The sequence below is a fragment of the Schistocerca nitens genome, chromosome 5, assembly GCF_023898315.1.
Source record: "Schistocerca nitens isolate TAMUIC-IGC-003100 chromosome 5, iqSchNite1.1, whole genome shotgun sequence".
Taxonomy (NCBI): Eukaryota; Metazoa; Arthropoda; class Insecta; order Orthoptera; family Acrididae; genus Schistocerca; species Schistocerca nitens.
This window is the reverse complement of record NC_064618.1, coordinates 321530205-321553228: the sequence shown is the minus strand read 5'-3', so window position 1 is coordinate 321553228 and position 23024 is coordinate 321530205. Positions and strand designations below refer to the sequence as shown.

Genomic DNA, 23024 nt, shown 5'->3' with positions numbered 1-23024 from the left:
GTTAGTTAGGTTTAAGTAGTTCTAAGTTCTAGGGGACTGATGACCATAGCTGTTAAGTCCCATAGTGCTCAGAGCCATATTTCAAAATCTTAAACATGGCTGCGAATCAGCAACTGTACAAATCTGAAAAGGTTGAAAAAATCAGCCAACCAGTTGCAAAACAAAGGTATATTAGTCCTTGACCTAGGTTTCGAAATTTCTAAAAATATCTTGTTCACAGGGAGTGGGTCCTAAAAATGCATATAACCGGTTACAAAAATTAATTATAGGAAGATATTAACAATAGAAAAATATTTGTGAGGTAAGCGTACTCACTTGTTACATTACAGTATTTTCATTTTACTAATCATATCTTGCCTATTTTTAACGGAAAAAATTACTGTCAAAAGTAAAAGATTCCTTGAGCTTGCCTTGTAAATGCCTAGCTAACATGTGGGAGCTCTCCCCGTACTATTTACAATCTGACCGACCGGACGCTGGTCCTTGAGAAGTATGAAAGGGGGAAATGTGCATAATTCTTCATTTGTGAACATTTCAGACCATTCTCCGAGGGAATTAGAAGAAACCGTAACTTTGCGTAATGAAATAAAAGGTGGTAAATTGGATTTATTAGAAGAACATAAAAAATTTATAAACATTTTGCTAAGAGAGACGGTAAGATTTTGAACAGTCAGTTGCAACTCGCGAGTAAGCATTTCCCTGCCGGATTTAAACCGGTGCTCACCTTCCGCTAACATCAGTGAAAGTGGCGCCCTCCTTGAAGTGTTTCTGCTCTACTGTTGAGCTGCTGACATTACATATCACTGGGTTTCATTTTTCGTGGCCTTATCAACACATGCTCCTACAGCTGATATTCCAAAAATGGTATTGGTACAGTTAAATATAAGGTTCTCATTTTTATGTTGTGATGTAACTTTATCCATTTCATTGTTTCCTCCACCCTTTTTGTAACAGAAGTAATTTTTTGTAGTAGAATTGTTATTTCGTGCACGCTAAATCTACGTGCAGTATCACTCTGACGCATAAATGTTTTACAGATAATTTTATATTTAATGTACCTCTAAAATTAATACATTTATTGTTGATCTTCTATATGAGATTGACGTAATGCTTTAATCTAGAATTATGTTAACACCAGCAGACGCAGTGCTTACGCGCATCTATAAAGCGCCCAAAGCTTTCGACTTTTCCTTATCGCTTAAGTTTCCATAAAGTTAAGGGGAAGTTTTTCTCTCCAGTATATTTGCTCCTCTTTCCCCATACATTTGTAGCAGTGGTCTCTTGCAGACAGAACTATAGCTTCCGCACGCTGAATTTACGTACAGCATTACTCTGTCAGCAAATGTGTTAGGAAATTTTATACATAATGTACACCAGTAAATTTATTGCATTTTTAGCAGCCTTGTAGAGTAAATTTCATTCTTACTTTAATGTGAAATGCATTATTTAACACAAGCAAGGTATAGTTCTTGCGTGCATGTATTAAGCGCCCTCTGCAGTCCAATATTTCCTGGTCGCTTGAGCCTGTATATTCGATCAGTTAGCCTTTGTCTCTGGCGTAGTGTATACTTATGCAAATATTTTATCCTTTGACTCCTGTTATAATTTGATGTTGACAAAAGTCTTTACCAGTGGGCGAATACATTTAGGCATTTATTCTGATGTACGCTGAATGTAATCTGACTGCTGTCTTAAGCCATGGCATGCACTGTTTCTGGTTTTTATATCAATTTTCTATACGACAAGAGCCTCTCGGCTTCAATTAATGTTATTTACCACCATGTGATGTAACAAATGAGTACGTTTACCTCACAAATATTTTTCTATTATTAAAACTTTGTTCCTTAATAAAAATTATTTTTGTAACCGATTGCATACATTTTCAGGGCCCACTGCTTCTGAAGAAGACATTTTTATAAATATCGAAGACTAGGTCAAGGGCTAATAAAGTCTTTTTTTTGCAACTGGTTGGTTGATTTCTTCACCCAAAGAAATCACCACGCAGTGTTAGAGCTGTGCCGTGTAGTATCTCAGCAGCTGTTAAATTATTTTCTTCGCTTGAACAGAACCCAATTCCAGCGTAATTGCAGTAATGATGTCAATCCATTTATTTTTACCATGTGCCCTGATGGCTCCTTGATGTATTCCATGGAATCTCTCTATTTTCCCATTTGATTGTGGATGATATGCTGTTGTTTGAGTTAATTTAGGGAGACAGATATTAACTGATGCACAGAACAGTTCTGACTGGAACAGTGCTCGTTGGTCTGTCACTATTTGGTTTGGTGCTCCAATTCTAGTGATCCATGAGTTATAAAACGATCGTGCCACGGTTTCTGCTCCAACATCACGTAGTGAAATGACTTCCGTCCAGTTATAGAACCTATCAATGCATGTCAATCTCTTTATGAGTTCACCTGGAACAGGCAATGGGCCAATCAGATCGATGTGTACCACCTTAAATCGTTCATCTGTCCTTGTAAACTGGAAATAGCGGATTCAATATCTCTAGTCACTTTGTTCTTTTGGCGTCCTATGCATGATTTTTGCACAGTTTGAATGTCTTATTTGATGTTTGACCAAATAGACCTGCGTTCGAGTAATTTCACAGAAGGCGTGTGTCATATTTTGATAATGCTGAGAATCGGAGTATGTAAATTTCTGAGGAGTGTAAGGATGAATGTAACTTGTTGATACATCGCACCATAAAAATCTTCCATCAGTAGTTTCATGCGCTTTAAACTTCAGTGAGGTATGATGCATAGAGCGAAATTTGTAGAGCTCTTCACCACTTGAGCATCTGCTATCTTCTCATAATCAGTTGGAACTACTTCTTCTAATATGAATACGCTGTCAGCCACGCTATTTTCTTTTCGATAAATGTGCCTCGTATCTGTCGTAAATTGTGATATGAACTGCAGATGACGCAATTACATAGAGGCTGCCTTATCGTTTTGTTGTTTAACCTCCTTCAAGGAAGAACTCAGAATACTTTCTTTCCATGTACGTACTGAGAAGTTCCCTGTCATCTGTTGAAAATCTCTTCAGGGGCGGTGAGAACTTCTTGGAGCAGAAAGCAGATGCTTTCCATACTACTTCTTCTGTCTGTTATAGCACTACACCGGCTGCAGAATCTTTAGCGTCTTCAAATATTGCAAGATCATTGTTTGTATTCGGGAATATTAAAAGAGCTATGTTTGCAACGTCCATTTTACACTTCTCAAACTGCTAGTCGCATCTTCTGTCCAATGTATGCTTCTTTTGTCGTTTCTCTTGGTATTCCTCAAGTAATCATTTAGAATAGCTTCACGTCCTGCTTCGGTCAAATTTGAGTATGCATCGGAAACAGTATTTTAGATTAGAAAATATTATTTGGTAACATCCCATTTGTCACAAGAAAAATATCGTGTACTTAAACCAAAAACATATTCATTTGTCTGGTCCCTTCAACCCCCCCCCCCCCGCACCCACCCACTCCCTTCAAAAAAAGGCTAACAAACAAACAAATAGATACCTAGACCTCATAATTTGCACATTTAAAAACGTCATTAAGTTTCTCTTTGAGAAGTGTAGTTTATGAAAATGAACATAATACTAACGTTTAATGAGATTGTGTTTCGTGAAAAGGATATCAGAACAGTTTGCTTTGCAAGGTAAAGTTTGAAAGCCGTTCATTAGAAAACGTCTTTCAAATCATTTATCTTAATCGCTGGCGATGTGCAAAGACACATTATACACGTGATTCGTCTGCTACCAATGCCACAGTCTTTTGATGCAGAGCGAATGCATATCCATACTTTGGATGGATATCATGGCCGAATTTGAGCAGCGTGCCACAGTAGTCAAGCCGACAGAGCACACGCAGGGTCCTTTGGGGCTATATGGATCACAAAGACGCATCGTGTACATTTCGATGACCGTCTGATGCTTCATTTCTATTGCAAACCTACAGGAGTACATGGTTAGATTTTGGTTTGCAAGCATGGATTAGCGTAATATTTCATTCGTAGAGTTTTAAGCTTTGTAGATGTACCGTATTTGTCATCAAAGATAAATCACCTGTTCAAAGCGATAGTCGTAGTTCCATGTTCAAGGATCAATACCAGTATTTTATTTGTTCCGTGGATGTCACCCATGGCACACGCTGCACTCGTACTTATTGATTGTTACTACAAGAACTAAAATGATTAGTGGAACCGCTCTCCACGTGGTCCGTAAGAGGACAAATGTAGCCTTGTTACTGCACTTTGTCACTTACTTATTGTATGAAACAAAAAGAAAATACTCTTAATTAATTTCAGTTGTTTGATTCCACAATCATTTATGAAAATTAACGTTTTGCTGCAAAGTTCCCTTGTACTTATGTATTCTTGCTTAGATTGGTAAATGATTTGAGCACAATACACTAGATACGCTCTGCCGTCAGTAAAATTGTTTTTCAGATAAGCCTTCATCAGCAGAAATATTTTTAAATTCTTTAAAAGCACTTTACAGCAAGCGTATTGTACGTTTGTGTTGCTGAGACCTTCGAGAAATCCTACTGATCCTGAATATGTTTGGAGTGATTATTGTACTTGTTTATTGTTCACTGTGCGTAGGTGTTAGACTATACAGAACGGGGTTTTACTTTCTCATTGGACACTACCTCTCTACAAGAAAGGGCACAAAGGTATTTCTAGATCTTATCAGAAAAAGAGTTTTCGTTGGCTGTAATGTTATATTCATTTGAATACTCGTTGCGATACTAAGTTCTTTCCTGCTTCTGACTACAGCAATCAAACAGCAGTCGGGTCGCGTCACATTTCTTTCGTGAGTCAAATTTTTTTGGAAAAGGGAGAATATTCTCGGGATATTTTCACCGAAGTCGTACCAGTTGTGTACCTGTTTAAAAGAGACGTTCGGATTTTGAAGTTTAGCTAGAAACTATTTGGTATTTAACAGGTACAAAATACAGTTTGATAAAAAAAAAATTCAGTCGATTCCTGCTACACAAATTAAGAAACGAAATTAATAAGCCGGCCGTGGTGGTCTCGCGGTTCTAGGCGCGCAGTCCGGAACCGTGCGACTGCTACGGTCGCAGGTTCGAATCCTGCCTCGGGCATGGATGTGTGTGATGTCCTTAGGTTAGTTAGGTTTAAGTAGTTCTAAGTTCTAGGGGACTGATGACCACAGCAGTTGAGTCCCATAGTGCTCAGAGCCATTTTTTGAAATTAATAACATTTCAACTAACGCACTGAAACTAACGTATACGTTTGCACCGGCTGTAATTTGGCGACCATTTCGTTACAGGTAGGGCTCTACCTACTGCAGCTACAGTAGAGTGCTCGCACACTCATGCGTTCATTACGGAGCGTGCGTCGAGTCGAGATATCGATAGCACAGCAACAAAATCCATTTCAGCCGGTGGAATCCAGTTGCAACTGTGCGGTGTGATTTTCGTTGACAGTCTGGAATCGCACATTTTGAAGGACGAAAGGGTCTTGCAACGCTCCATTGATCTCAAAGGTTCCCTGGCTTTACGGTATATGACCCATTTCTTTCTCTCTCTCTCTTTTTTTTTTGGAGGGGGAGGGGAAGTGGAATTGTGAGGGACTCCGTCTATGTTGCCCCCTTTACAAGAATTTTGGCTGAATTGTGACAACCACATAATAACGGCAGTATATCCAGTAACTCCAGACGAGACTGCAAAAGTGTGGGACGAGTTTAATCGTGGTCTGTATGTGTTTTTTTCTTTGTGGGACTGGTGGAGAGCACAGACAAAATTTGTGAAGGGTGGAAACTGATCCTAAATACGTTTGTAAGAAGGAGAACATGGTTGTAAGGTGTACGTCAGTATGTACAGACTTAACACCCCTTCCATTTCGTGAATGATTACACATATCGAAACGCGGTTTTGGGCAAATGTTGGGACGTCGAGGGACACGTATTTTTTGTTTGATTAATGTTTTTAGCGTTGTTTTCAAGGGAGATATTGAACCAAGTTCTTTTTATAAATGGAATCGTTGTAACTGCCTTCGATAGCTCTTGAAAAGACAGTTACAGTGATATAGCACTTGGTAATGTTGGCTTTCAAATCTGCCATTAAAAACTTCTAGAGCACGGAGGCTGGAATCATCATTAGCGGTGCAAACACCGCCAGGCACAGCTCTCGTGCTATGCTGTGTCAGACTGTCAACACGTTTGCCTGTTTACTTGTCTGCACTGCGGGCCACTCATCTCTGCTTCAACATTCGTTGCGTGCAGACATGTACACCAATGAGGAGATAATGGATACTTCTTTCATATGGTGAATGTAAAGGAAATGCTATAAAAACAGTACAGGCGTACAGGGCTATCTAACTGGATCGCCAATGTCCGACGCCACAGGCAGTTGCACTAATTATTAAGACGCTAGTGCGGACAGACTACTTGAACGCCAAAAAGAGGACAAGAAACCAATCTACAATTGACAGAGAACACGAAGAAGCTTTCTGGCTAGGACGCTAATGAATCATCACAGTGCTACGAGACATATTGCCAAGGAATGTGGAATCAGCCAGACGAGTGTCATTCACGTCCTGCATCGACAGAATATCCATCCCTATCATCTGTCACTACATCAGGCACTCGACGACCGTGGTTTCGATCGTCGTACAGAATTTTGTCGGTTTTGAGCTTCAGCAACTAGTTGACACCCTACGTTTTTCCAACGTGTGACTTTTACAAAAAAAAAAAAAAAAAAAAAAAAGTCAAATGTGTGTGAAATCTTATGGGACTTAACTACTAAGGTCATCAGTCCCTAAGCTTACACACTACTTAACCTAAATTATCCTAAGGACAAACACACACACCCATGCCCGAGGGAGGACTCGAACCTCCCCCGGGACCAGCCGCTCAGTCCATAACTGCAGCGCCTTAGACTGCTCGGCTAATCCCACGCGGCTGACTTTTACCGATGAAACAACGTTTACTAACCACGCTAATGTAAATTTGCACAACCTGCATTACTGGGCAGCCAAAAACGTACAGTGGCTGCGTCAGTTGGAACATCAACGGCCTTGGAGCGCAAACTTGTGGTACGGCATCATAGGAAATTACATTATGTGACCTTACTTCATCTCACGCGTTCTAAATGGAAATTGGTACTCACACTTCCTGACTAACATTCTGCGAGCTCTTCTAGAAGAGGTACCACTGGATATTCGGCAGTGTAAGTGGCTGCAATAGGACGGTTGTCCAGCTCACTCGTCCCGTGTTGAAAAGCAAATACTGAATGAGAATTTTCTTCCACGTTGAATAGGATGAAATTTTGTTGTCAAATGGCCTGCGAGGACCCAGATTTTGGCTCCTCTCGATGTATTGCTTTCGGGAGCACTCAAAGATGCAGTCCATGACGAAGCCTTTATTAGGCCAGATGATATGTGTCGTCGAATCGCCAGTATATGCTCTACCATATCATCCACTGTAATTACATCGGTTAATCGTTCTTTCGAACGGACATTGCAAGTGTGTCTTTTAACCCATGGTCAAGAGCTTTAACACATGCTTAAATAAATTATAAAATTATTTTTTTTGGAAAAAAAATTTACTTTGTGTGATTTGGATGGTTACATATTAATTGTTAGCAACTTGTTTTCTTCATTGCACTGCAATGTCAGATACGTCGACAGCGAGTATTGCATGTAGCCGGCAACAAGTCATTACGCGCTTACGTTAACCATGAATAGACGTTTCGTTAAATAAATGTCGTGTGACTAGGGCCTCCGTCGGGTAGACCGTTCGCCGGGTGCAAGTCTTTCGATAGGACGCCACTTCGGCGAGTTGCGCGTCGATGGCGATGAAATGATGATGATTAGGACAACATAAACAATCAGTGACTGAGCGGAAAAAATATCTCCGACCGAGCCGGGAATCGAACCCGGACCCTTAGGATTAACATTCTGTCTCGCTGATAAAGTTCGTTGCGTTTGGTGTGGGCGGACGTCAGAAGACATCCGTTCAAGCTGATCGTTGATTCCTTGGCTCAGATTTTTTATCACAGAGAGCAGGCAGCCCTCTGACCGGACACGCTGAGCTACCGTGCCGGCGTCCACTCAGCTACCGGGGGCGGACGACGTTTCGTTAAGAAGAATGTTTACTTTGAGCAGCACGGATTGTCACCAGTATTTTTGATAAAATGTTTAGTTCAAGGAATGTTTCCCGTATTGTATAATTTAGAGCACTGTAGTAGAGACAGTTGTCCGACAGCTTATATTGTACCTCTAAGAAACACACAGCCACTTAGAAGAAAAAAAGAGATCAAACCTTCACGGTATACAACTATGCAGTCTGATCCGAGACACCTGCTTGGCAGAGTTTGCACCGCAAATGCCGTTACGGGCCACCGTGCTCTCACATCCTACGACATTTCTCGAATATTTTAACGCAAGATTTCAACGTCAGCATTAACAAACGCTACATCACATTCTCAAGAGCTATCGAAAGCAGTTACAAAAAGTATTCGGTTCTATTTTTAAGAAAAGGAACTTACTTCAATATATCAGTTGACGCCAGAGCTAAAAACATTAACTAAACAAAACAATAAGTACCCCTCGACGCTCTAACATGTGCCGAAGATCGCGTTTCGATACGTTTAACCGTTCACAAATTAAAAGGGTTGTTAAGGGTCTCACCCTATATATGAGTTTCTGTTCCAGCTTTATGACATTGTTCAACTGCTCTTGGGACAATCGAAAATTACGTCGTCTGATAAGAAATGAAGAGGTTTTACGTATAAACGGTGAGGAGAGGAACATGAGGAAAATATTAAGAAGGGTCAGAATGGTAGGACATAGGTTAAGACATCAAGAAATAACCTGCACGGTGCTGTAGGAAGCGTATAACTGTAGAGGAAGACAGAGATTTGAATGTATCGAACAAATAATTCAGGACATTGGGTGCAAATGCTTTCTATGAGATGCAGACGCTGGCACACGAGAAGAATTTGAAGTGGGGAACATCAAACCATTCAGAGGACTGCTGACTAAGAAAAGATGTTATGTCTGTAACTAGGAGATTGAATGAGGATAAAAGCAGTTTGAGACTGAAAAAGAAAGATCCTGTCGTAGCAGAACTTGTTGTGAATGTGACATTCTCCGTAGAGGAACTAAACGCAGAAATCTCGAAATTCTGGCTATTGATAAACACCAATCAAAGAAGCCTGACCTACTGTTTAATGACCAAATACAGTTTCGTTATTCATTCTTATTAAAGTAGCAGCAGCAATTAATATTTTTCTCACCATCAGATATGCTTGTTATAACTGTTCTACACTCACAGTCCATAGACTCCTTTCTCCCCTCTAACCAGCCTATTTCAGGCCTATTCATCACATTTTCCAGTTAGTCCATGTAATATAGCAATATATAGCATTACCCAATTGTAGACTAGACTATTTTTGAAAAACGACCTTTGTACAGTTAAGAACTCTCGCTGAGGCTGTGTGGACTATCTGTATAGTATTAAGTTATCTGAGGATGATATAGAAACCAATGTCACTATTGTGCACTTATGTTTATAATATATACTGTATATGTTCCTTTAACTACCAGCGGAAATTTACTGAATTTAAAAAATAAGAAAAGAAAAATCTAGAAGCCTCTTCGACCAGTCTATGTATTCAGTATCATCGCCTGCGACAAATATCTCTCACAGAGCTGATCGATGTCGTCGGCTGTAATAGCTATGAAGTGGAAGTCAAGTGCTTCTATGGGAAGTTGCATATGCGGTGCAGTACGTCGTCTATGTAGTTCTAGGTGTTTCTGCAACCATCCAAAAAGATGTTAAGCCACTATCAGACCGCATTTTTTCTATGTTCTTATGGTTCTACCGGCTGCCTCTGTCTTTCCCATCCAGCAAGACTGGAAATTTTTTCCTGACACTAAGGACTGTGCCATTGTCTGGCTTTTCAGTCATTTGACATTTTTTCCACACAAACTCAAGTGCACTGATATGAACTAATTTATAGACTTTTTGTGATTACAACTGCCGGTCGGTGTGGCCAAGCGGTTAAAGGCGCTTCAGTCTGGAACCGCGCGACCGCTACGGTCGCAGGTTCGAATCCTGCCTCAGGCATGGATGTGTGTGATGTCCTTAGGTTAGTTAGGTTTACGTAGTTCTAAGTTCTAGGGGACTGATGACCTCAGATGTTAAGTCCCGTAGTGCTTAGAGCCAGTTGATTACAACTTTGGAGTCTCAAACTTCATTTTGGAACCACATGTGGACGGTTAGTCCTCATCTGCGTGTGACTCTCAACAGAGGTTAAGTACTGAAGATGAAGATGAGTTCGTTTTCAAGCCAATAACGCTATCCATTAAATGTAATCGCATCTGCGAATATGGACAACCATCAGGTGTATAATGGAATGATGACAACAACAGTTTGTACCGTACCGCGACTCGAACCCAGATTTCCCGCCTATCGCGAGCAGTCGCCTTATTACATGTGTATCTGTACACGCCTCACGGTAAGACCCAAACTTCCATATGTCGTCAACCATACGTCTACAACATCTACTCATACATCCATTATGTATATTCCCGTATAGGAGAGACATTTTACTTGAAAGTCGCCTGCCCGGTGTCTGAAGATAATTACGATATTCCGTTGGAGATGCATTCATGTCTAAAGGAACTTTTGTACCGTAATTAAGAATAACACTGCCATTGCAATATTTATCCGCCGACAACGGGCAAGCAACTTTTAAGTAAAATCTCTCCTGTAGGTGAATATACACAAAGGATGTACGAGTACAGGTCGTAGACGTACGGTTGACGACATATGGAAGTGTGGGTGTGTCCGTGAGTCGTGCTCGGATAGCCAAATGGTATGAAGACCGCTCACGATAAGCGGGAAATCTGGTTTCGAGTCCCGGTCCGGTACAAACTTTCGTTGTCGCCATTCCATTTTACAACTGATGGTTGTCCATATTCGCAATTACATTTAACGTATTTCACAACCGCTGTAATCACTGCAGTGCTTGTTTCTTTGGACATGCATGCGCGTCCAAAGAAACTTTGCTTCGTAATTCAGAATAATACAAGCACTGCAATATCATAGTAACACAATCATCTGATGGTCCCAGACAGTTGGGAAAAATCTTTTTAAACTTGCAAGAGAAATAGACTAAACAAGCAAACTGTTTTAACATTACATGTGAGAAAGCAACCGAGCAGCAAATGTATTTTTTAGTATAACAATGGAGTTTTTGTTTGTCTGCTTCTTTCTTTTGTTTCATTTCATGAAAGCGAAGAAAATTACATCGTTACTCAGACGTATGTAACGCAAAACACGTCGGATCGCTGGTTAGTTGTGACAGGGCCTGGTTCAAATGGTTCAAATGGCTCTGAGCACTATGGGACTCAACTGCTGAGGTCATTAGTCCCCTAGAACTTAGAACTAGTTAAACCTAACTAACCTAAGGACATCACAAACATCCATGCCCGAGGCAGGATTCGAACCTGCGACCGTAGCGGTCTTGCGGTTCCAGACTGCAGCGCCTTTAACCGCACGGCCACTTCGGCCGGCTGTGACAGGGCCTGATGCCCCTAATCTTGCCTAGTTACATAAATAATGTGCAACGTACTTCACGTCTTAATAGTATCATGTATACAGTTTAGTTAACGAAATTATAGACAAGTCTCTTTCATATGCAAATTTTGAACAAAATTATTCGTACTATTACCATAAACATTACACGTACAGCTTCTTGTAATACACGTAAAACTATTATATTAGGGTAACATACACTGGCGGAAAAACAATTAGTACACCTGGAAAGACTACGTCGATTTTGATCCGATGGCGGCATGTGTCACCTAGAGGATAGTAGATGTACTGGTAACGGTCTCAACGCCGTCCAGCAACATACAGCGCACTGGCATAGATACCACAGCGCCATCTACATCTACCCTTTAACAGCGTATGCTCACAAACAGAAAGCTCAGTGTGGTGCAGACGTGTGAAGCAAGCAGGCAACCACGCCATGGAGACGCACTTATCCTTCCTACAGCCAACGGAGCGAGTTTGAAAGCGGCCAAGTTGTGGCCTTCCGAGTGACGGATGGTCCTTTCGCAGAATCGCCACCCGAGTTGTACCAGTTGCGTCGGTTGTGCAACGATGCTAGTATCAATGGTCACGTGAACATTCTTACACCCGTAGATGACGTTCTGGACGTCGACACAGCACAAACGCCCACCACGATCGTCGTATTGTAACACCAGAAGTGGTAGACCGTACAGCTATCACAATACAGATAAGAGTGCTTTCTGGCCCAGACGTGTCAATACGAAGTGTTACGAACCGGTTATTAGCACTGGGACTATGGGCAAGCACAGATCTAGCCCGTCTTCCACTCACACCACACCATCGACATGCACAACTCTACTAATGCCGTCAGAGGATCACTTGGAAGATGGAATGGCGCGCTGTGATCTTCAGCGATGAAAGCGGATTCTGCCTGCATGCAAGTGATGGTCGTTTTCGTGTACGACGTAGACCTGGTGAGTGCTGTCTCCTAGAATGCATTCATATAAGACACACTGGCCCCATCGCAGGGCCTTATGGTCTGGGGTGTGATAAGCTACAACTCTCGTTCTCGTTTGGTGTTTCTGCAGCTGTCTATCGCCCATGTTTCATTTCCATACATGGCTACACTCCAGACAAATACTTTCAGAAAAGACATCCTAACAATTAAATCTATATTCGATGTTAACAAATTTCTATTCTTCAGAAATTCTTTTCTTGCCTTTATCGGTCTACATTTTGTATCCTCTCTACCTACTCCATCATCTGTTATTTTTCTACGCAGATAACAAAATTCATATACTACCTAAAAAGTCTCGTTTACTAATGAACTTCTCTTGGCATCACCTGATTTGGTTCGACTACATTCCGTTACTCTTGTTTTGCTTCTGTTGATGTTCATCTTATATCCCCCTTTCAAGATGATGTCCTTCCATCCTACTGCTCTTCCAAGTACTTTGGTGTCTCTGGCAGAATTACAATATCATTGGCAAAACCTCAAAGTTTTTATTTCTTTCTCTCGAGCTTTAATTTCTGTTTCGAATGTTTCTTTGGTTTCTTTCACTGCTCGTTCAAAGAACAGACCCGAAATACATCGGGGATAGGTTACAACCCCGTCTCACACCATCCTCAACCACTCCTTCCCCTTCATGCCCCTCGACTTTCTAACTGCAGTCTGCGTTTTGTTCAAGTTGTGAATAGTCTTTTGTTCCTTGTATTTTACCCCTGCTACCTTCAGAATTTCAAAGAGAGTACTCCAGTCAACAATGTCAAAACCTTTCTCCAAATCTACAAATGCTATAAACACAGGCCGGCCGGTGTGGCTGAGCGGTTCTAGGCGCTTCAGTCTGGAACCGCGCGACCGCTACGGTCGCAGGTTCGAATCCTGCCTCGGACATGGATGTGTGTGATGTCCTTAGGTTGGTTAGGTTTAAACAGTTCTAAGTTCTAGGGGACTGATGACCTCAGATGTTAAGTCCCATAGTGCTCAGAGCCATTTGAATAACTTTCTTTTTTTCTTTTTGCTATAAACACATGATTCTCCTACCTTAATCTGTCTTCTAAGATATGTCGTAGGGTCAGTCTTGCCTCGAGTGTTCCCCCTTTTATCCGGAATTCAAACTGATGATCTCCGAGATCGGCTTCTGCCAGTTTTTCCATTCTTCTGTAAAGTGTTCGCGTTATTATATTATAACCATGACTTCTTAAACTGATAGTTCGGTAATTTTCACACCTCTCAGCAACTGATTTCCTTGGAACTGTAATTATTACATCCTTCTTAAAGTGTGAGGGCATTTCACCTGTCTCACATATCTTGCCCACCAGAAGGAAAAGTTTTGTCATGGCTGGCTCTTCCAAGGCTATCAATAGTTCTGATGGAATATCGTCTTCTCCTGGAGCCTTGTACCGACTTTTTTACAGCTCTGTCAAATCCTTCTTGCAGTATCATATGTACCATCCCATCCTCATCTACATCCATTTCGCTTTCTACAATATTGTCTTCATGTTCATCTCCCTTGTGTAGACCCTCAACAACTCCTTCCACCTTTCACCTTTCCCTTTCTAGCTTACGACTGGTTTTCCATCTGAGCTCTTGATATTCATGCAGTCGCTTCTCCTTTCCCCAAAGGTCTCTTTAATTTTCTTGTAGGCGGTATCTATCTTTCGCCTAGTGGAATATGCTTCTAAGTCCTTACATCTGGTCTTTAGCCATTTTGTATTTCCCGTCACTCTCATTTTTAAGCGTTTTTATTCCCTTTCACCTGCTTCATTTGCCGCATTTTTATATTTTCTCATTTCATCATTTAAATTCAATATGTGTTATCCTACGATTTCTATAAAGCCTTAAATAAAAACTGGAGTTAATTATGGGAAGAAACTGCTTAAAGGCATGTCGCAAACATACACTCCTGGAAATGGAAAAAAGAACACATTGACACCGGTGTGTCAGACCCACCATACTTGCTCCGGACACTGCGAGAGGGCTGTACAAGCAATGATCACACGCACGGCACAGCGGACACACCAGGAACCGCGGTGTTGGCCGTCGAATGGCGCTAGCTGCGCAGCATTTGTACACCGCCGCCGTCAGTGTCAGCCAGTTTGCCGTGGCATACGGAGCTCCATCGCAGTCTTTAACACTGGTAGCATGCCGCGACAGCGTGGACGTGAACCGTATGTGCAGTTGACGGACTTTGAGCGAGGGCGTATAGTGGGCATGCGGGAGGCCGGGTGGACGTACCGCCGAATAGCTCAACACGTGGGGCGTGAGGTCTCCACAGTACATCGATGTTGTCGCCAGTGGTCGGCGGAAGGTGCACGTGCCCGTCGACCTGGGACCGGACCGCAGCGACGCACGGATGCACGCCAAGACCGTAGGATCCTACGCAGTGCCGTAGGGGACCGCACCACCACTTCCCAGCAAATTAGGGACACTGTTGCTCCTGGGGTATCGGCGAGGACCATTCGCAACCGTCTCCATGAAGCTGGGCTACGGTCCCGCACACCGTTAGGCCGTCTTCCGCTCACGCCCCAACATCGTGCAGCCCGCCTCCAGTGGTGTCGCGACAGGCGTGAATGGAGGGACGAATGGAGACGTGTCGTCTTCAGCGATGAGAGTCGCTTCTGCCTTGGTGCCAATGATGGTCGTATGCGTGTTTGGCGCCGTGCAGGTGAGCGCCACAATCAGGACTGCATACGACCGAGGCACACAGGGCCAACACCCGGCATCATGGTGTGGGGAGCGATCTCCTACACTGGCCGTACACCACTGGTGATCGTCGAGGGGACACTGAATAGTGCACGGTACATCCAAACCGTCATCGAACCCATCGTTCTACCATTCCTAGACCGGCAAGGGAACTTGCTGTTCCAACAGGACAATGCACGTCCGCATGTATCCCGTGCCACCCAACGTGCTCTAGAAGGTGTAAGTCAACTACCCTGGCCAGCAAGATCTCCGGATCTGTCCCCCATTGAGCATGTTTGGGACTGTATGAAGCGTCGTCTCACGCGGTCTGCACGTCCAGCACGAACGCTGGTCCAACTGAGGCGCCAGGTGGAAATGGCATGGCAAGCCGTTCCACAGGACTACATACAGCATCTCTACGATCGTCTCCATTGGAGAATAGCAGCCTGCATTGCTGCGAAAGGTGGATATACACTGTACTAGTGCCGACATTGTACATGCTCTGTTGCCTGTGTCTATGTGCCTGTGGTTCTGTCAGTGTGATCATGTGATGTATCTGACCCCAGGAATGTGTCAATAAAGTTTCCCCTTCCTGGGACAATGAATTCACGGTGTTCTTATTTCAATTTCCAGGAGTGTACATCAAGTTATGTGGCAAAAATCGGACTCGGGAAATATGATTCGTTCTGTGTACCTCCACATTTCAGGCAAGTGTAGTAGACATTCACGAATCTAAAGTTGCTCCTAAAATGCCACTATTTATACATACTATAATCTCGTAACTGACCAGTCATATCAAATTTAAACTTACCTTATGAACGTCATAAACACTTGGTGGCTAGAAAGTTAAGCAAGTTGTTGACAGAAAAGAAAACTCTTACAACAAATCCTAGTTGCGTTGGTCTACTGCAAAATCTTATGAGTAACATAAATAAGATAAAAAATAGTGTGTCCCTCTCATGTTTCCGTTAATTTAAGAAATTATATTCATCAGTTACGAATGTGTGCTTGCCGCAGCCATCTATACTCACATACGAATGGCAAACGCCACGGTGCTGTGTACCCATATTCTAAACGGTTCAAATGGCTCTGAGCACTATGGAACTTAACTTCTGAGGTCATCAGTCCCCTAGAACTTAGAACTACTTAAACCTAACTATCCTAAGGACATCACACACATCCATGCCCGAGGCAGGATTCGAACCTGCGACCGTAGCGGTCGCACGGTTCCAGACTGTAGTGCCTAGAACAGCTCGGCCACTCTGGCCGGCTCTAAGCAACAGCAGTCATTCCTGTTAACAGTACTGCTATTACAACTTATCATACACAGACAGAGAAAACAGTCGCGACACTAAGAAGGAGTTGGGCGCCATAAGCAAAAGTTGTTAGGCATGATTCTATGTCTGAAATATATGTATCCAAATTTCGCGCCAGTCGTATGAGAGTGGCGCTAGTAGAGCCACTATGGGCATGCAAGTCGAGTTTGCTTTAAATACACGCTGTAATGTCGGTGAACGTTAGTTACCTGTGAAATTGGACGTGGTGAGGTTATGTTAGTCAAGAATGCTTTTAAGGTGACAAGGACACCAGTAACAAAAACTCGTTGAGTTTGAACAAAGTCGTATAATGAGGCTATGAGAAGTGGGATGTTCGTTCTGTGGTTTTGCTGAAATACATAGTAGAAATGTAGCCACTGTATATGATTGCTGGCAGCGGCGGTCACGAGAATGTACGGTTGTAAGAAGACTGAAACCTGGACGGCCACGTGGCACTACCGAGAGAGGACGTGTTCGGCGTATGGCTCTGGAGCATCATATCGCATCTGCGGCAGGAATTGGAGCAACAGTCGGCACCACAGAGACACAACGAACTGTTAATAAGAGGTTACTTCAAGGACGCCCTGTAGCGTGAATTCCATTGACCCCAAACCACCGCAGTTTACGATTTCAGTAGTGTCAACTGAGAGTTCACTGGAGGTCAGGGTGGAAGTCTGTTGTGTTTTCTGATGAAAGCTGGTTCTCCCTTGGTACCAGTGACGGCCGCGTGTTGGTTATCTGGAGGCCAGTTGAGGACCTTCAGCCAAAGTGTCTGTGTGCCAGATACACTGGACCTACACCTGGAGTAATGGTCTTTGGAGCAATTTCATACGACAGCAGGAGCACTCTCATGGACATCTCATGCAACTTCACTGCAAATTTGTACGCCAGTGTGGTGGTTCGACCTGTTGTGCTGCCTTTCATGAACAGCATACCAGGTGGTGTTTTCCAACAGGATAACGCTATCTCATATACCGCAGTTGTAACCCAACATGCTCCAAAGAGTTGTGAGTGGCCTGCTCGACCACCAGATCGGTCTCTAATCTAGCCCATATATGTTATCATCGGAAGACAACTCCAACGTCATCCACAAACAACATTAACTGCCTTGTATTGACTGACCAAGTGCAACAGACATGGAACTATAGCCTACAAACTTTTATCAGACATCTGTACAACACAATGCATGCCCGTTAGTGTGCCTGTATTCAATATTTTGGTGGTTCTCCAGTTATTAATACACCAGCATTCCAAATTTGCAGTGGCTTATGTTCTATTACTGTAACCTGCAATCTTTCTATGTTAATCACTTGAGAATGTTACCTGGAGAAATACATTCCCGAAAGTTCATTACTCTACGATCATTTTTATTTTGTTATTTCTTTTTTGTGTTACAGTTTTTTCCTTCAGTGTATATGAACTTGTACCTTTAAAAAGAATTTATAGATCTGTTCATTCTGTCCAAGGCAAAAGGCCGCCTAATTTCAGTATTAAATCGAAACTGTTAATACAAGTTTTTCTCTTTTCATTTAATCAGCCTGAAAATATCGGATCGCTTCTGTACTGAAGGACCCATTAAATCTTGTGGTCAACCAGGCCAAATGGGCATCATCGAAGAGAATCCAGCCATGTACTACGTGTGCAAAATGCACGGAGACGAACTCGTCCCTGAGGTGTACGGATGCCCCGAGGACACCATCTTCGACCTCAGTCTTAAGAGGTACGTTTTCTTTTGTCGTACTCGAACGGCGATTTCATCAGGGGCAGTTGTGTATGGGGAAGAGATGGTGACCATCATGACGAGCTATCGACTAGTTATTTAAACTCTAAATTTTCAAGATTCACTTACCTTCCCACGATAATAACTCGCCTTTGCAAGTCAACCATTACACCAGGGAGGCCGAAAACTGCGACAAGCCACACTATTGTTGAATGGATGCTTTATTTTTTCTTATCTAATTTGGGTCCTATATCCAACGCCATCCAGAAAAGAGGATTTCTTATAAAAAATTTCAAGAATTTCATAAAAATGCTCTGATGTTGTCAAGCCATCAACTATAAAATTATCTATAAGGTTACTTACTAATGTTACTGCAAAACCCCGGGTTTCACATAGGACTTCATAAAATTTCCACTGGCATAAAATTAATATTCTTTTGCGATCTGGACAACTATAAGCATTGAAGCTGCCCAATAACTCTGCTTCTCCTCTCTCTGCAACTCTGGCTCAATCCTCGCAGTCTAGTTTTAGTTTTTAGATTTTTTGATCTTCCAGCATTCGTCTTGCACATTTTCTCAGCATCGTAACTCTGGAAACGTGAATCATTTCGCACAAATGCCAGTCACTAAATAACGAAAAAAAGATGTTTGTTTCATTTCCTTATAATTATTTTGGTAGATATCCCCTTAAATCTGTCGACGGAAATTCCACAATCACGCAACCTGTGAAATGATCTTCATCGAATTAGAGAGCTTGTGCAGAAATTCGTAGTCCTTGTCGGTCGAACATTCCAACAGATTACCTTGAAGGTAACTGGTTTCTTACGGTCTGAACAAATTACCGTTAGTGAAAACGAACACTGATTCCATATGCTGTGAATTACATACACTTCGCGTGCAATCGGTTTCTTTTGGAGAGCAATTGAAGGCTCTCCTAAGTTTACAATCCCTTTTTACTCCGCATCGTCCTAGGGCACTGACTCTTAACGCCTCGAATTGAAAAAAAATTCAGTCTCCATCAACATACCTTCTAAATTTCATTGTTCTGCTACTTTATTTTTGACGGATGAGCGGTGTTCCCTGCGCAATTGCTCCACGGATACTTAAAATGAGTTTGCCTGTGGCTCATATATCCTTCTCCACAGTGATGTGAAGTGCAAACTGCACTTGGCTGCCACGATATATTTAAGGGTTTCCTGTCAGAATTGTCATGCTGTAATATTATCTGTAAGACTTCGTTGGTATTCATATTGGTTATTGCAAGTAGCAAGACGATGTAGTATTTCAGGTGGATTATACACGAAGCTACTTTTATATCTAATCTTTTCATTCTAACTATTTGTAGTGTGTTAACCAGTATTAGGAATTAAATAGACAGTAACAATGATTGTCCAATGCAATTTATTATTATCATTACAAAAAAGATCTAGTGAAATTTGTAAAACACATAAAGCCAAGATACTTTCACATCTAGATACTTTCACATCTCTTTTGTGTCATTATTTTTCCCTGACTATAAATTCTCATTTTCCAGATGTGTTGAGACTGGAGAGGACTAAGTTATCTTCGAGGAGGCCTAAGCACCGTGGTGCCGACTACATCTGCAGTAAAATTCTATTTTTGATCGAGTTCAGCTTCTTTGATTCTGGCTAAATTCAGCATCCAATTCGATTCTGTTCTCTGCTCTTAAATTTCCCTGAATTCGTGATATATGTTTTGCTTTAATTCTTCATGTAAAGTAATGTACACTCAATAATTTGGTGAAGAAACGAGTTTCTAAAATTATATAATCTAGGAAGAGATAACAGAGTAAAAAAAAATATTTTAGCAGTGCAATTTTTAAACTATTTACTCTCCGCCTGTGTTTCTGATTTTTTACGAGGTCTGCTTGGAAGGGGATATCACCACCTCCTTGGTAGCACCACTCGGCGATTCCCTTGCCCAGATTTGCACTTTTCCATCTACAAGCAACCCACCTCTCTGGCTAACGCAGTAAAGTAATATTTAGAACTATCTCTCAACAGAAAACTAGTATAGAACTTACATCTCCTGAATATCCAACAAAAAGCTTGAAACCGACTGGAACTACTAAAACCAATGACAGGCCGCACCTGGTGCCTGCATCCTTCTACCATTATCCTCTCCTGTAAATCTCCCATCCATCCTATCCTAACTTACACCACCGATACCTTGATTTGTGCCTCGCCTAAATTATATAAGACACTTGAAATCCTGGAAAGACATGCGCTCTACCTCGTCTTATATATATACCTACCTCCCCCAACTGGCATCCTGTACCAACTCATCCACTTCCACATCTTCTTGTCTTTCTAGAGCACCTTTGGATCCGATACATTAACCGCAGCATCCATTCCCAGAACCCCATTTTCCACGCACTAATAACCAAGCCAGGTACCCTGTTGCGCCACTACATCCATATTTCGCTCTCCATCACCTCCATGCCTTACACCTCCATGCCTTACTCATCCTCTTCTGCTGGAATTTCAGTCAACTCCCACTCCCCAACAATGAACTTCGTCCCGAGATATATCCCTCTTTTCAACCCTAATCACAACACTCCACCTTACACCACCCTCCATTTTCGCCTTCCCCCTTCTTCCATCTTGCTACCTTCTAGTCGCTAACTGCGGTTCTTCAGGGTCCCTTAGTCATATTCATCATTCCATCTTCATCATGACAATTTTTTGCATGTGTCACACAGCATTGTCAGTACAGCATGGCATCTTAACACTCATCAGTGACTGTATTTTAACTGTAAAATAAAAACGTCAAACGAGTCTAAAAATCATCAATATTTTCCATCTAAGCGTATTTTACAAATTACTCGTTTACTGTTACTTATTTTTATGTAAACATTGTCTATATCGTCCACCTGTGTACTGGATTACAAAATCGTGTGTTACTTGTTCCATCTCTTTCGGGCGTGCACTCGGGACAGCGACAATTCTTCTTGCGATATTTCGCCTAGAAACCTCCCAGCCATCTTCAAGGCCTTGAAGATGGCTGGGAGGTTTCTAGCCGAAATATCGCAAGAAGAATTGTCGCTGTCCCGAGTGCACGCCCGAAAGATGATGGAACATTACGTCTGCCGGAAAAACTTCAAGAATCACATCGTGTGTTATTGTCACCTTTTGTATATCTTATCCACCTTTAAATACAGTTTTTCTAACCTTTAGCTGAAGAGCGGTTTTTGTCCGCTGACAGATGTTCAAGTTGTCGGAAATGAAATAATAATAAAAAAAGAAGAAAAAGATCAGTGGCTATAGTTATGGGTGGACAAGGGAATGTGGTGTTTACCAACGAGCGGATTGCAGTGCTTCGTCGAAGCTGAATTTATGGTAGGTATGAGCTAGTGTAATGCTAAAGTATACTTTAAAACTTGAAGTAAACAGCAGTGTAGTCAAGTGTTATTAAGACGTCGTGTACTGGGTTATATGGAGAGACGGCGCTTGGCCTGATGGAAGTTCCTCATTGGCACGGGTTCAGTTGGCCTTCGTTCCCGTATTAGACGGCGACATTTATGTGGCTCGCAAAATTAGAATGTTCAGCGCCTTTAGTAGCTGTTACGTTGGGAAGACGTTGTCCGCTGATGGAAAGTTGAATTATGTGGTTGAACAGAACTGAGCTTTGCTTCGCCATTATGTGGGTGAGCAGGTGCAAGTCTGTAAAACTTTGGAATGATTGGGCTATTAGCCTATCACCGCAACGGTTCACTAACAGTTTGTTAATGGACGATTACTGGTAGAGCGTATTGCGTTTTTGAAGTAAAATAACTACGGAGTAATTTTGCGGCGCCGTTGACTGACGCTGAGAATGTTTTATTTACAGATGGGTTTTACATTTTTTCTTTTATGGAAATATTTTATTAATTATAGTTATAGCCATTATGTTATACAACCCAGAGCTCGGAGTGGGTTGTGGGATTGTCTAATCATTTTGTTTGATGTTACATGTATGTTCGTTTCTTGTTTTCCGTACCAAACTGTAATCAGAACGTTCACGATACGGCAGGCAGTCGCTGTTGGCATAATGTGGGGCCTGGAGGCGTGTTGTCACTCGTTTGTGACAGCCTTTGTAATTAACAATGTCTTTCGGTTACAGACATTACTTGATGTAAATGATTGTAATAAAGAGTTGTGAATTCAAAAGTCTCCGATCTGGTTTGTGTTCCTATGCACTCCCATGTTTGAATGTAATTTTGTCCTTTCTCTTGTGTATTTAGTTTGAACTAAATCAATCCTAAACACACTGATGATGCTAGTCAGACACACGAACGCTGCATGTAGTGTCAGTGAACGTGTGTGGAATGAGGAAGGCAGGAGCTATCTCAGTCTGACGACGGTAGACTAAAATGGCCCCGAGGCTCGGCACGAACATTTTGGAAACTGCACAACTTTTTGGGTGTTCAAAGAGTGCTGTGGTGAGTGTTTTCAACGCATGGCGAAACCAATGTGAAACCACGTCCAGGCGTCATGCGATTGGGGGGTCACCTCTCATTATAGATGTCGGACGTCGTAGGCTGGGTAATGGTTAAAATGGCTCTGAACACTATGGGACTTCTGAGGTCATCAGTTCCCTAGAACTACTTAAACCCGACTAACCTAAGGACATAACACACACCCATGCCCGAGGCAGGATTCGAACCTGCTACTGTAGCGGTCGCGCGGTTCCAGACTGTAGCGCCTAGAACCACACTAGGCTGGGTAGATTGGTAAAACAGGACAGGTGGCGAACTGTGG

General features: G+C 42.2%; 1 protein-coding gene across 1 annotated transcript in view; it reads left to right on the top strand.

Moving 5' to 3' along the window:
• LOC126259956 (uncharacterized) overlaps positions 1-20060 on the top strand; it is a 44491-nt gene extending 24431 nt beyond the window's left edge. Inside the window, exons 4-5 of the mRNA XM_049957067.1 lie at positions 18083-18265; positions 19799-20060. Coding sequence (XP_049813024.1) covers positions 18083-18265; positions 19799-19823 — 208 coding nt within the window. The 3' untranslated portion in view covers positions 19824-20060. The remainder of the gene's footprint in view (positions 1-18082; positions 18266-19798) is intronic.
• The last annotated feature ends 2964 nt before the right edge of the window (positions 20061-23024 follow it).